Source organism: Stylophora pistillata, chromosome 12 (genome assembly GCF_964205215.1).
Source record: "Stylophora pistillata chromosome 12, jaStyPist1.2, whole genome shotgun sequence".
In the NCBI taxonomy this organism is placed as follows: Eukaryota; Metazoa; Cnidaria; class Anthozoa; order Scleractinia; family Pocilloporidae; genus Stylophora; species Stylophora pistillata.
This window is the reverse complement of record NC_142530.1, coordinates 2,247,501-2,262,050: the sequence shown is the minus strand read 5'-3', so window position 1 is coordinate 2,262,050 and position 14,550 is coordinate 2,247,501. Positions and strand designations below refer to the sequence as shown.

General features: G+C 40.9%; 1 protein-coding gene across 2 annotated transcripts in view; it reads right to left on the bottom strand.

The window, feature by feature from the left end:
• Positions 1-3,644: 3,644 nt before the first annotated feature.
• Positions 3,645-14,550, bottom strand: part of LOC148718383 (uncharacterized) — a 21,036-nt gene continuing 10,130 nt past the window's right edge. For both annotated transcript variants that reach the window (XM_088741665.1, XM_088741664.1), the window contains exon 2: positions 3,645-7,344. In XM_088741665.1, the coding sequence (XP_088597791.1) occupies positions 3,645-7,337 (3,693 nt within the window). In that variant the 5' untranslated portion in view covers positions 7,338-7,344. The remainder of the gene's footprint in view (positions 7,345-14,550) is intronic.

The following is a 14,550-nucleotide window of genomic DNA, read 5'->3' as shown; positions in this document are numbered from 1 at the left end:
TTCCTTTCTTAACGAGGGAGGGGTGGTATGAACTCTTACATTGTCTTTTGACGTCGCTATGCCGACGAGTTGTCACACCAATCGAGTAAAATACCTTGGAATCTTGTTAACTTTCTAAAATGTTTTTTTTTTTTTGGAAAATTAGAACTCCAGTTCACTCACCTAGACTGTATATAAGACAGGGTATTACAACAAGTCGCAACTCTAACATTGTCAGATCCAAATTTTTTTTGGATTAATAAGTAACGCAACAAACTCTTGCGTTACTAATCCAGATTATGGTGCAGAGGCCCTCAGTGTGCAACCTCAGTGTGTTTCGTGTTCTGCGTAGAAAGTAATGCCGACGAACTGTTCCACCACAAATCGTATAATTTGATGGTTATTTTTTGACGATATTGCAATTATTCGATTTCTGTGGCGGGCCGTTGGCTACAGGTTAGCTTAAAGGCTTAATTCGGGTTAGCAACTTTTACTACACTTATCCTTTTGAAATTGATTTACTCGAAAATGTGATATAAAGTACAAAGCTTAAATGTCAATCAATGTTATTAATCACGTGATTCTCGTTCATTTTAACGAAACATTCAGGTCAAAGCTTTTTCAGACGAATGGCCAGTGCACGATGATGATAATCTTTTACTTGACTCAGGTCACCCAGCTTTTGGTGTACAGAACCCAGGCTACCGTAAGAAGCTGCGAAGTCAACATGTTCGGATCGAAGCTTTTTCAAACGAATGTCCAGTGCACGATCATGATAATCTTTTGCCTAACTCAGGTCACCCAGCTTTTGGTGTACAGAACCCAGGCTACGGTAAGAAGCGGCTACGTCAACATGCTCGGATCCAAGCTTTTTCAAAACAAATGGCCAGTGCACGATCAAGATAATCTTTTGCCTGACTCAGGTCACCCAGCTTTTGGTGTACAGAACCCAGGCTACTGTAAGAAGCTGCGACGTCAACATGCTCGGATCCCAGCTTTTTCAGAGGAATGGCCAGTGCACGATGATGATAATCTTTTGCCTGACTCAGGTCACCCAGCTTTTTGTGCACAGAACCCAGTTTACTGTAAGAAGTTGCGACGTGAACATGCTCGGATCCCAGCTTTTTCAGACGAATGGCCAGTGCACGATGATGATAATCTTTTGCCTGACTTAGGTCACCCAGCTCACAGTGTACTGAACCCAGGTGACCGTAAGAAGTTGCGACGTGAACATGCTCGGATCCCAGCTTTTTCAGACGAATGGCCAGTGCACGATGATGATAATCTTTTGCCTGACTCAGGTCACCCAGCTCATAGTGTACTGAACCCAGGTGACCGTAAGAAGCTGCGACGTCAACATGCTCTGATTCAAGCTTTTTCAGACGAATGGCCAGTGCACGATGATGATAATCTTTTGCCTGACTCAGGTCACCCAGTTTTTGGTGTACACAACCCAGGCTACCATAAGAAGCTGCGACGTCAACATGCTCGGATCCAAGCTTTTTCAAACAAATGGCCAGCGCACGATCAAGATAATCTTTTGCCTGACTCAGGTCACCCAGCTTTTGGTGTACAGAACCCAGGCTACCGTAAGAAGCTGCGACGTCAACATGCTCGGATCCCAGCTTTTTCAGAGGAATGGCCAGTGCACGATGATGATAATCTTTTGCCTGACTCAGGTCACCCAGGTTTTGGTGTACAGAACCCAGGCTACCGTAAGAAGCTGCAAAGTCAACATGCTCGGATCCCAGCTTTTTCAGACGAATGGCCAGTGCACGATGATGATAATCTTTTGCCTGACTCAGGTCACCCAGGTTTTGATGTACAGAACCCAGGCTACCGTAAGGAGCTGCGACGTCAACATGCTCGGATCCAAGCTTTTTCAGACGAATGGCCAGTGCACGATGATGATAATCTTTTGCCTGACTCAGGTCACCTAGCTTATCCTGCACTTTTCCCAGATTAAAATATATAGATGCAACTTCCAAGTCAGCGTCTTGCTCGTCTACGTCAGATAAATTCACTGCCATATTGATATAATGTCTCGACGTTTCGCATTCAGAATGTTTGTAGCACAACCTGCTCATTCCGCGGAGGTCCTTGACATGGTCTTTGATTGAAAAGCCGCTTTGGTGGACTTGAGACATGACCCTCTCAGAAAAATATCTTTTAAGTTCTGTGGCTAAATTTTTTAAGTGAGGAACAACATGTCTGCTGTTTATTAGAGAATATAACTGCCTGTGGTGCCTTGGTAGATATTTTTGTACAAAACGACTGAATGATCCAATCACTCCACTGACGACTTCGTCGTGCTTATCATCCGAATGATCTGCAGCCACAGTTTTAATGGAATTATGAACGACGTGGTGTACACTAATGTAAACGCCAGTTTCTTCTCTTTCCAACATCAGGAGTGAGCACCTTTGAATCGTTAATCGAATCATCTCTTTGTCTTGAATTTCTTCTTCCACACTTGTGATGAAGTCTTCGATGATGTTTAGACTTAATGATTGTGGTGCGCACAGAGACAGGAAATTAAAGGCGTGATGTATAATTTCATTGAATGCCATAGCTGTTTTTACGGCCAGTGTTGTTGCATTGATCATGGATTTTGCACAGCTTGGGTTGACTTCAACAAGAAAGGTTTCCGTGGCATTTCTTTGGCCTGTTTCAAGTCTTGCAAGGTATTCTTTCCATCCAAGAGTCGATGTCTGTCGAACTTCTCTGACATAAGCGGCGGCGCTTGCCAGTGCAAGAGGCTGGTAGTCTAACGCTTGGGCAACTTTGATTTCCATCTCTTTGTCCGAGATTCCTGAGAGTTTTTCCAATAAACAACTGACATCATCAAGATGCATTCCTTTGCTTATTGAAATGTATTTTTGGAAGGAACTTGCTGGAGGAATTAATGCACTATCTTGAGTTGTGATAAGCAACTGGCCTCTTGCTTATTTACACGGTATGAGAAAGAACTTAGAGAAAGACTTTATCTTTAGAGGAAAACCTACGTTACTTAACTGTGATGTAACGTATGGCAAAAGCGTCTGGTCACGCCGCTATTCGAGTTAATGCAAGGAAGAAAGCGTCCAGTCCTACACAGTCTTTGATATCTTCTTCGCCGCTTCTGAAACTTGCCTTCGGCACCGCCACAGAAGGAACATGCCTACGTCTTAGCTCAGAGACATGCTTTTTGCCGACGTCGCCGCAGTTGCAACCCACAACAGGAATTGCAGTCACAGATATACCGTTTCTCCCAAGTTTCTAGACCTTTGACTGACCATCAGATAGTTTTGCCAACATGAGATGCTCAGATCGAAGCTTAGGTTTAGAGACAAATTTTCATCTGCATCTCAAAGTAAAGAGGGTTCCTCTATTGTTCACACCAGATTATCGAGACAGCTTCCAGGTAAGGCCAATCCAAGCATATGATAGCCTTTTCCGTTCACTAAGAGAAAGCATCCTCGTGTGCAACGCCCAGGTTGTCGCGCATATCTGTGTGAAATCAACATCTGGAGTTTGGGAAGTTTTGTACTCACTAATTTGGACTACACGTGCACAAAAGTTTTCTACTTTCTTCACAAAACCAAACACAAAATTCCAATGAAACGAAAATAAGACCTGTACAAGGGAAGGTACTTCCCCCAGTCATCACCTTTTGACGACAGCAGCTATTTTTGCCATATGGCTAAAGCCTGCTCACAATACTTCTTCGCTTGGGTAAAACGCTTCAACGCCTGGTTTACTAGAGAAAGTTCAATGTAACAACTAGCAACAGAATCATGCTCGGGTCCCAATGTTTTCCGATAGCACCTTACAGCACGATCATAGTTTTCGTTTGCCTTGTTCCATTCGCGCCTCTTACTGTGCAGAAATCCCAAGTTACGGCAAGCATGTGCGGCATATAGATGGTCTGGTCCAAGCTTTTCTTTAAAAATTGAAAGCGCTTTTTCAAAACACTCTTTGGCTTTCTCTAGGTCGTCAAGTTCACAAAGTGTAAGGCCCAAGTCATTATAGGTCATCGCAACGTAAACACTGTCACCTCCCAGTCCTTTACAACGGATTTCCAAAGCCCGATAGTGAAACTCTTTTGATTCCTCAAATTTACGCGAAGTGCGGCATAAAATTCCCACATTATTATACAAAGATGCCATACTAGGATGCTCTTCGTCAAGAGTTTCACGATTGATGTCAAGAGCACGCTCAAAATGTTCTTTGGCTCTTTTAAGGTCACCTAAATTTTGAAGAATGAGACCCAAGCTGTTGTGAATAGTTGCTACATCAGCATGTCCAGTTCCAAGCAATTCAAGTGAAATAGCTAGAGATTGCTCATAGTACTTCAACGCCTCCTGAAACTCCCCCAACTCACTATGAACGAAACCCAAGCCGTTGAATGTCCTGACCACATTGGTGTCCTTTGCGACATCGATCTCCTCTTGAATGGCTAGTGAGTGTTCGTAGAAAGACTTCGCCTTCTGGAAGTCCCCCATCTCACAGCTGACCCCTGCAAGGGCATTCCAAGAAATGGCAACATTGGCATGGTTTGGTCCCCACAACTTCAAAAAGCAATCATGAGCACATTCATAATGGGTTTTCGCCTTCTGCAGGTCACCTATTCTCTTGTAGATAGAGCCCAAGTTTTTGTAAACCGTTGCAATATGAACATGTTCCCGACCAAGCTTTTTGTGATAAATGGATAAAGCACAACCGAAGTATTTTTGCCCTTGTCGTACGTCACCTAGCGCGCAGTATACAACTCCAAGGTCATTGTAACAACCGGCAACACCAATATGTTCTGGTCCCAGCTTCTTCAGACGAACATCCAGAGCAAGGTTGTGATACTCTTTGGCCTTCTCAAAGTCGCCCATTGCACAATTTACAAGACCTAAATTATTGTAAGTAGTTGCTACGTGAACATGCTCAGGTCCTAATTCTCCCATGCCAATGGCCAGGGCTTCATCAAGGCAATTCTTTGCCTTTTCCAAGTCGTTCAGGTCACAGTAAACAGCACCCAAATTGTTGTAGCTTCTTACAACATCGACATGCTTCGCACCAAACTCTTTCAACAGAATGTCTAAAGACCTAACATAATGCTCTCTTGCTGGCTCAAAATCACACAGCTTGTGGTACACAGAACCCAAACAGCTGTAAGCGGTGGCAACTTCTGCATGATGTGGCCCAAGCTCGTCTAGTAGAATTTCAAGTGCACTTTCATAACAGGACCTGGCCTCGTTCAATTCCCCCAGTTTGACATTAACATGTGCAATCAAACTTTTCGCTCTCGCTACCATTATTCCGTTCTTACCACACGAGACTGTCATTGACAATTGATAGTACTTCTTTGCTAACAACAGTTTGTCAAGACTCAAGGAAATGTAGCCGAAATCAGCAACCAAATCAAACACACCCGATAACTTTGACTGCCTGATTAGAGAAAACCACGAAGACGTTTCAGCTTTTTTGATCACAGTCTCAAGGTGAGGAAAACTTTCATCGAGGTATCTGTAGGCTGAGCCATTTTCTAGGAACTGGCTGAATGATGTTACGGTTCTCTCGAAGATACACAAGTACTTGGCCGTTGCAATGCTATTCACGGCGAGAACCTGCAGAACTTCATGCACTACATGATGCACTCCAATGTAGAGGCCACTTTCCCTTACTTCAGTTATCAGTAGGGGGCATCTGAGTAGGATTGGCGAAATCATCTCTTCATCTCTCGTTTGTCCATTCAAAATGATGTAATTTATTACTAAACCCGACCTCACTGGTTGTGGCGCACATAACGATAGGAAATCAAACGCGTCATGAATAACTTTGTCAGATTTCATCACCATATCTGTGGATAGCATTACGGCTGTGGTCTGTGAATCTGTGCGACTTGGTTTGATCTCAGAAGGGCTTTCCTGGTTTTCTTCGAGATTCTTCAAGAAGTCTCTCCAGCAAAAATCCGAAGACACTTCATTTTGCCTTACGTGTCTGACATAAAAGGCAGCGCTTGCTAGGGCGAGAGGATGATAGTCCAACGCCTTAGCAACTTTGATTTCCATCTCTTTGTCCGTGATTCCTGCAAGCTTTTCCAGTAAATAACTGACATCATCAGGATGCATTCCCTTGCTTATTGAGATGTGTTTATTTAAGGAACTCGCTGGAGGAATTGACGCACTGTCTTGAGTTGTGATAAGTAACTGGCCTCCTGCCCATATCTCATTTTCAGCTGCGGGAAGATGAACCTGTACCTGCGATATGCTCGTGACATTGTCCACTACCAGCAGCCACGATGTGTACAGCTCGATTTTCGTTCCGATCAATGATTTAAGATGGGTGATCTTCTCATCTATTGTGAAATCTGAATGGAGGATGGTTGTCACCGCATTCTCGGGAAACTTCAGTTGCCGAGAGAAGGCCACATACGACTCTAGCACAGTATCTGCTCTTTCAGCGTTTATCGTCATCACAAATGATACACTAGATGGAGGATCATTAAAGAACCGCTTAGCCACGAGGCTGGCAAGTTGAGACTTTCCGCTTCCAGTTTTCCCTGAGATGTAGATGCAGCTCAACTTGTCGTTATTTTCTTTTTTCAGTTCTTTAAGTTGCTGTATTATTTCAGCCACCTCTCGGTAGCGACTTGCTACGTCATGTGAAGGTTTAGGAGGGAGAACACAGAAAGGAGAGATACCATTTTTCAACTGATCTCCAAGGGCTTGCCGTTCGCCCTCTTTTTCTTGAAGTACCATCTCCTTTTTTTCGACGTTCTGTTTAAGATCGTCAGGCTTTTTCACAGTATCCCTCAGCTCCTCTGTGCCAAAACTTGTTTGGTTCTTAACTTCTAGTTTAAGATCGTCCACCTTCATCAAAGTATCTCTCAGCTCCTCAGTGGGAAAACTCGTTTTGTTCTTGATTTCTTGAATTTTCGTAGCTGAGATACCTAGCGCCTGAAACGCAGTCTGAACTTTCTCAATAATGTTTTGAAACTGCAGGACGGAAATAATTCCTTCCGACAGGTGCGCAAAATAGTCGTTTCGAAATTTTCTGAGGGCATCGACATTTGATCTGACTTCTGGGCTGAGGCTGTGAATACAGTCCGAGAAAAGAATGGCATAGAAGAGCATTGAACAATCCCATTCAGCTCTGTTTCCACCCCTCATGGTTGTGAGGAGATGTGCATTTCTTCTTTGGTTCCGGGCAGATTCCTTGTTTAGAAAGTCCAGTCCATTTCTAAGCTCGTCTTTCCATTCCCCTAATGTTGCACCGTAGAGAATGTCCCATTGTTGTTTGAAGACTGCTCGCAGAGCCCTGGGAAATTCATTACGGACAATGAGACTTAACCTGAAGTAGTTGAGCTGCTCTTCGCTGTATTCCATTGCAACTCTGTCAAAACAGAAAATGTAAAGAAATTTTGTCATTGCCAAAGGAAAGTAACACAAAGCTGTCAAGACAGAGAAGTGATAAGTCGTCAGGCCAGATGGCACCCATTTCCGAAATAACAAATATTCAAAGTTTTCAATTTTAGGCGACGATCTTTGCAACTTTTTCTTGCATAATCCACGACTGTTAGAAAACGATATCCATCAATTTTTTAGATAGGTGACTTTGTTTGCTAATCAAAAAGCGTTTCAAACAGTTACCTTTCAAAACTGAAGTGATAATGACACTTCAGCGAGTTCTGATAAATCTTATGTGCTTGTGACGTATTAAAAATAACCAGCGAAATATTGAAAAATCGACTTAAGTCCAGCACGACAATGTTTAGGTCTTTGCGAGAAACTTAAGGGCGGTCATTTTGCACGAGGTCTAACTGAAACCGCAGTTTTACGCAAGCAGTGGGCCTTTGGGATTGTATATTAAACGGTTGAGTGAATTAAATAAATGTTCTTCCATCATTAGCTTTCGGCCCTCCCAACACTGTTCACAAAAATAAATAGTCAAACACGTAAATATGTTAAAATGTACAAACACCTCTAGTAAGCGGACGCTGACTGTAAAATAAATTTTAATTAGCTCATTTCTATTGTTAAAATCCTCGACTGAGCGGACACCGGACCATCCTCGGAGACCCAGGGGCTGGGAGCCGATTTCAAGTTAGGGCAGAAGAGCCCCTGGGGACATTGTCCTACTAGACTAGTTCCAGACGGTCGCAGTCGTTCTGGCATCTGTTTGGTGCCAGAAAATCTTTGTGTTTTTCTGCCCAATCAGAGTGAAGTGTGCTTTAGAGTCCTATAGTGTGTTTTAACACGGACATATACAAGAATGAAGTTAGTTGCTCGCCATGTTTGTTTGGGCTGTACGACAAAGAATTGCTCGAGGTGAAAAGTTTTCAGTCTCAGCACACAATATAAGATCAGCATAATTGATCGGCGTAATTGATCATCCTCTGAGCGTGACGCTCAGAGGATGATCAATTACGCCCTGTCTATGTTGTAGTTCAATTTTATACTTGGTTCAAATTTTGTTTTCCTTTGTTCTTGGTCATGTTAATGCATGATTATGAGTTTGAAACAAAGGAAAATAAAATTTGAACCAAGGATAAAATTGAACTACAACATCTACCCCTCAGTGGGTGAGTGACTTATTTGCATATCGGAGTCACCGTTAAAATTTGTGTCTACGCTTCGCGTATCTACAAGTTTAGAAGAGGCAGCGATCACTGATACAGCACAATTTTTATAGCATTCAACAGAAATAGGGGTCGTATAATGACACTACAAGGTAGTGTTGCAGAACATTTACACATTCACATGCAAAATAAGAAAACTTCGATATCACACATATTGACAAAAGCCCTGTTCCACCAGAGAAAGATTTCTCGTGAATAAAGTGGCTTATTGATGTTCAACCAATAATCACAACGTTACTAGATGAAAATGTAATAATAATGATGATAATGATAATAATAATAATAATAATAATAATAATAACAATAATAACAATAGAAACTTAATTTGTGTTTTGAAATGTACAATTGTAAATCTCACTACGTATAGGCAATTTACAAATGCTGCTCGAGACTGGCTTATTCAACACACACACAAAAATCAAAATTGCATCTGGGTTGTCCCAATTCCTATTTCTACAACAAAACACGTAATATTTTGCTCTAATAGCTATATTTATCATTTTCTTGATTGTGTAAAGTTGCTGCTTTTTGTCAATGCCTATGTCATTCATTATGCCTAACAACGTAGAGCATTCATCTGAGAAAACGCCAAGGGAGCTCATGGAGAGATTTACAAATTTCACACATCTGAAAGTTCTACTCATTTCGTTAATCAAGTTCCGATATTTTTCTTTTTTACGTACTGCATTGTTGTACAAGTTAGATTCGAAACCAACTGTTAATTCTAGAACATATAGGCACTTGGACTGGGTTAGGAAAAGGAGATCTGGGCGATAATTTTCACCAATTATTATTGAGGGATTTAGAAAACCAGTAACATCTGCATAGATTGAGGAGCTAACATTAATTACAGGTTGAAGGGACTTGGTAATGAAGTTAAGGATTGAGTCGTGTCTCTAGGTAAAGCGATCAAGGCATTGTTGACAACCAGCGACAACATGAAGGAGTGACTCAGGAATAAGGCAAAAGGAACAATCAGGACTTTGTGATAATCCCCATCTTACCAAATTCTTACGTGTAGGAAGAGAGTTATTGATGTAGCGGATGGTAAAGTTGTAAATGTTCCTCAGTACATGAGACTAGGCCACTGACCAAATAGAATTAACAGATGACAATGAATACTTGATAACATTTGAGAAGAAACCTTGAGATGTTAGGTGGTGTTGCAGTTTATCCTCTTGATTAGAACGGAAATCCTTAAGAACTTCCTTAGTGGATTTGAACACATCATATTGAATATTAGTGTGACAGCTTGACGATTTCCAGAGAGCTTTCAAGGAATCATTTGGGACTCTTTTAATGAATTTTGGCGAACTGACTAAATTTTCATCTTAAAATCTTCAGATTTAATATGCTGTAGAAACGTGTTAAAACACATGTTAAAGAGAAGTGGGCTAAGGCAATCACCATGGAGTACACTACGACCGACAGATATAAACGGAGTACGAAATTCATTTGTAAGAATAGAGGTTGTGAAGTCCGTGTAAAGACTTTTCACCAGTGATTTAATATGATCGGGAATGTGGTGCTAATCAAGAGCGGTTTGGATCAAGTTGTGATGAACTTCACCACAAGCGTTTTTAAGATCCAAAAGAGTAATGACGAGTGAACGGTGTTTGGCACGAGCTTTGTTAATGATATCAGCCATTTGAGCAGTATGCTCAAAGGTTCCAGGAAGACCTGGTGTAAAGCCATTTTGAATTCCTGTTCAATGTAGTTGTTAGCGGGGAGGAAGTTGAAAATGGCATTACAAAGACACGAGGCCAAAACCCTTAAAGGCACAGATTGTAAAGTAATAGGACGAAAGTTAGCAGGGTCATTGGTGTCTTCCTTTTTATCGATAAGGATTGTGCAGGCTCCCTTCCATTCGCTTGGGACGGAGCCAGTAGACCAAGCTGTGCGTATGATTTCAGATAAGTAAGTGCGAAGAAAAGGACATCGTTTGAAACAAATTATTGACAATTGATCTAGACGCCTTCATTTTTCTTATCACATCTGAGATCTGTTGACATGTTGGAGGTTTGAGGTTAAACGGAGTTACAGGTTCTGATAAAGTAGGTATCCAGCTTGGAAGGTTGAAAACTTTAGTCGGATTTACTGACGAAAGAGTTTATGTAAAGTAATCCAAGCACTCATTTATGGAAAACGAAGGGAAGATTTCGTCTTTTTTGTTGAAGATCCTTTTGACATATCCCCAGAAATGTTTGAGATGGAATGATCATGATTCATTAGGTCAGTGTTGAGTTGACGCGACGTGTTGTCTCGCAGTTTGTCACGCGATAAGTGAGATACGTATTTAATTTCTGTGATGTCGGCGTTAGCAGTTTGCTTCAAGATTTTAAGGGAATAATAATAATAATAATAATAATAATAATAATAATAATAATAATAATAATAATAATGGACGCATTAGGGGGATGGTGTCGTGACTTAGAAGCCGAAATGAAGGAGTTGGTCGGAAACAAGAGTAAGGATGGCTGTGATCTCGGGAACACTAAATATCTCTCGGACATTTAAAGTTGTAGCATGAACAATGAACATCGCGTACTATTTAACTCTTTGCCTTCAAAAATTCTGTGGATTATTAGAAACTTAGGAAGTGATCTTCATTGATTAACTCTTTCATAGCCGAAATAAGTAGTAGGTTTTTAAAGAATTTATAATGATTATTTAAGATTTGGATACCCGAAATAACTTATCTTTTTTATTTCTCGAAGGTTTTTTTTGTTGTTGTTCAGTATATAGATTTTGATTTCACTATAGTGAACGGACTACGCTCATGCGCCCCGTCATACTATTCTCATTGTAGATAGCATACAAAAGTTTTAAACTGCATAATAATAATAATAATAATAATAATAATAATAATAATAACAATAATTTTAACAACAATAATGCTGATGATGATGCCAGTTTGGTCACAAATTAAGGAGAAAAAATTGATAAATTTACAATTGAAAACCTGTTGCATAATATGCAAAAAATCATGTACATGTACTAAAATTTGAATTTATCATTTCATCACAACTTAAACTAAAGAGTGCATGTATTACAGATATGCATATGTTCACACATTCTCGGAGACCCAGGGGATGTGGGTCGATTTCAAGTTAGGGCATGAAAAGCCCCTGGGGACATTGTCTTACAAGACTAGTTCCAAACGGTCGCAGTCGTTCTGCCATCTGATTGGTGCCAGAAAATCTTTGTGTTTTTCTGCCCAATCAGAGTGAAGTGTGCTTTGGAGTCCTTTCGTGTGTTGTAACACGGACAAATACTAATAGTTCAGTTGCTCGCTATGCCTTGGGCCGTGCGACGGAGATTTGCGTGAGGTGAAAAGCTTCAGTCTCAGCACACAATGTAAGAGAAATCGATCAGATTGTCCGCGAAAATCTAACCGGAAATTATACTGAATAGTTTCCCAGGTATCACTAGAGAACGTGTTTTAAAGTTTGCGAGGTTTGTATACAACACGATGGTTGCAGTCATTAATATGTCGCTTTAAACGTTAACCGAGATTTAAGCTTACATCTTTTGTCGCTTTAAACGTTAACCGAGATTTAAGCTTACATCTTTTCTAGATTTTTTGCCTAATTTGCTGTGACTGAAACTTTTCCAATCCCGTGAAGTTATTTCGTCGCACGGGCCACGCAGGTATGTCAAGCAACTGGTACTTACGTAACTTTCTGTGCGTGCCAAAATCTCTCATCTTCGCTTGAAAAAAAAGCAAAGCAAAGCGTGGAAACTTTTGCTTCTTAGATGTGGGTAGATGACCCTGTACTATTAAGCTGACATTTGCAATAAAGCAAACCCGCCCTTTCCATCCATTATTTCTTGGTCTTTGGTTTTGTTTTCCCCATTGAAAGCAGCATCGGATCGATTCCCAATGATCAAAGGTATTTAACTTGGTCTTAAACAATCGACAGAAGAGGTGAAATGACAATGACCAAGGGACTAGAGGAGAATCCGTGGCCTTCTTAGCTCAAGAATTTCAACACTCTAGGCAGCAGTTGAAAGATTAAACTCTTTCCAAACCCCTTCGGTAACTGCCCGAAAAAATCTCTCCTTTCCACGATGTTCTCGTTAATAAGTTTTTGTTCAGATTTTAATTAGCTAACCGGAAACACAGCTAAGCTTTCTCAAAGCGCTTGCAGGAGGTCGTCCACGAACTTAAGCCGTATTGTGAACGACTTTACTACAAAGCGAAGATTAGATTTTGGCGCGCACAGAAAGCAGAAAGCTACGTAGGCGAAAGGGCCAGTTGCTCGACATACCTGCGTGGCCCGTGCGACGAAATAACTTCACGGGATGGGCAAAGTTTCAGTCACAGCAAATTATGCAAAAAATCTAGTAAAAATGTAAGCTTAAATCTCGGTTAACGTTTAAAGCGACATATCAATGACTGCAACCATCGTGTTGTATACAAACCTCGCAAACTTTAAAACACGTTCTCTAGTGATACCTGCGAAACTATTCAGTATAATTTCCGGTTAGATTTTCGCGGACAATCTGATCGATTTCTCTTACTTTGTGTGCTGAGACTGAAGCTTTTCACCTCACGCAAATCTCCGTCGCACGGCCCAAGGCATAGGGAGCAACTGAGCTATTAGTATTTGTCCGTGTTACAACACACGAAAGGACTCCAAAGCACACTTCACTCTGATTGGGCAGAAAAAAACAAAGATTTTCTGGCACCAATCAGATGGCAGAACGACTGCGACCGTTTGGAACTAGTCTTGTAAGACAATGTCCCCAGGGGCTTTTCATGCCCTAACTTGAAATCGACCCACAGCCCCTGGGTCTCCGAGGATGATGTTCACACAAATGCACCCATATAAATTAATTTGGTTATCAACTAAGTTGAAATTGTAAATTGGCCACCGTAACGGATAAAAAAGCTGACGTTTCGAGCGTTAGCCCTTCGTCAGAGCAAATGGAGGAAGTTTGGGTTGTATGTGGGTTTATATGTAGAAGCAGAGGTACGCCATTGGTGGGCACATATAAATACGGGTACGTCCTAATTGGTACCTTTGTTATTCACTGCCAAACCTTTGCCTCGTGTTGTACTGCGTTGCACAACAAGAGAGATGGTCAAGCAAAGGTGCCAGCCACAAGCATGAAATTTGCAAAATGATTATGAGATCAGAAAAAATGGCAGAAAAATTAAAATCTTCTGACTCCCAACAAGCGTATATTGAGTTACTTGAATTCAATCACTTTGTGTACAGAAATGTCCCATGATATCAAAAATGTACAAGGCACGTTATTCTTCAAACTACTCAGCATCAGGCCAAGGTTTACTTGCATACTATTTGACTTAGTTATTCTTCTTCATTAAGCTTGAGACACATTGGAATGGCAATTACCAGAATTAAGAAGGGTAACCACAGCCTATGAAACTCTCCCTTTGTCCACTCATAAAATATGGCAAAAGATTAGAGTCTAACCAGCAAAGAGCTCTAACAGACAACAAAGTTTAGATCTTTCCACTATATGAAACAGTTTACAACCACTCCTCTGTTCAGAGTATTTTTAATCCTGACATATTTTCTCTCCCTCAACACAGATAACAATCAAAACAGGCCAAGCAGGAAAAACAAGCACCTATTAGAAACAACAGTTTATCTTTTACGCATTATCACTGTAAGAGTTATATTAACTGGTATTCCTGAATAAAATAGAATATTATGTAAAGAAAGCTAGCAGTTTGGTTAAATTAAGATCCTAATTTTCTAATTAATCTCTGAAGACACCTCACAAAATCACCTCATGCTGGGATAACGTTTTCATGCAGCTTTGTTTTGGTCTTTCTGCAATAAAACTCATTTGAAAGGGATCTCTATGAAAATGTAAATTTCAATGAGCAATTGTGTTCAACCAGTTTTTACTGTTAAAGAGTTTTAATTGGTAAATTTGAAATTATCACATAACCCACACCTCCCAATTAACCACAACAGCAATCC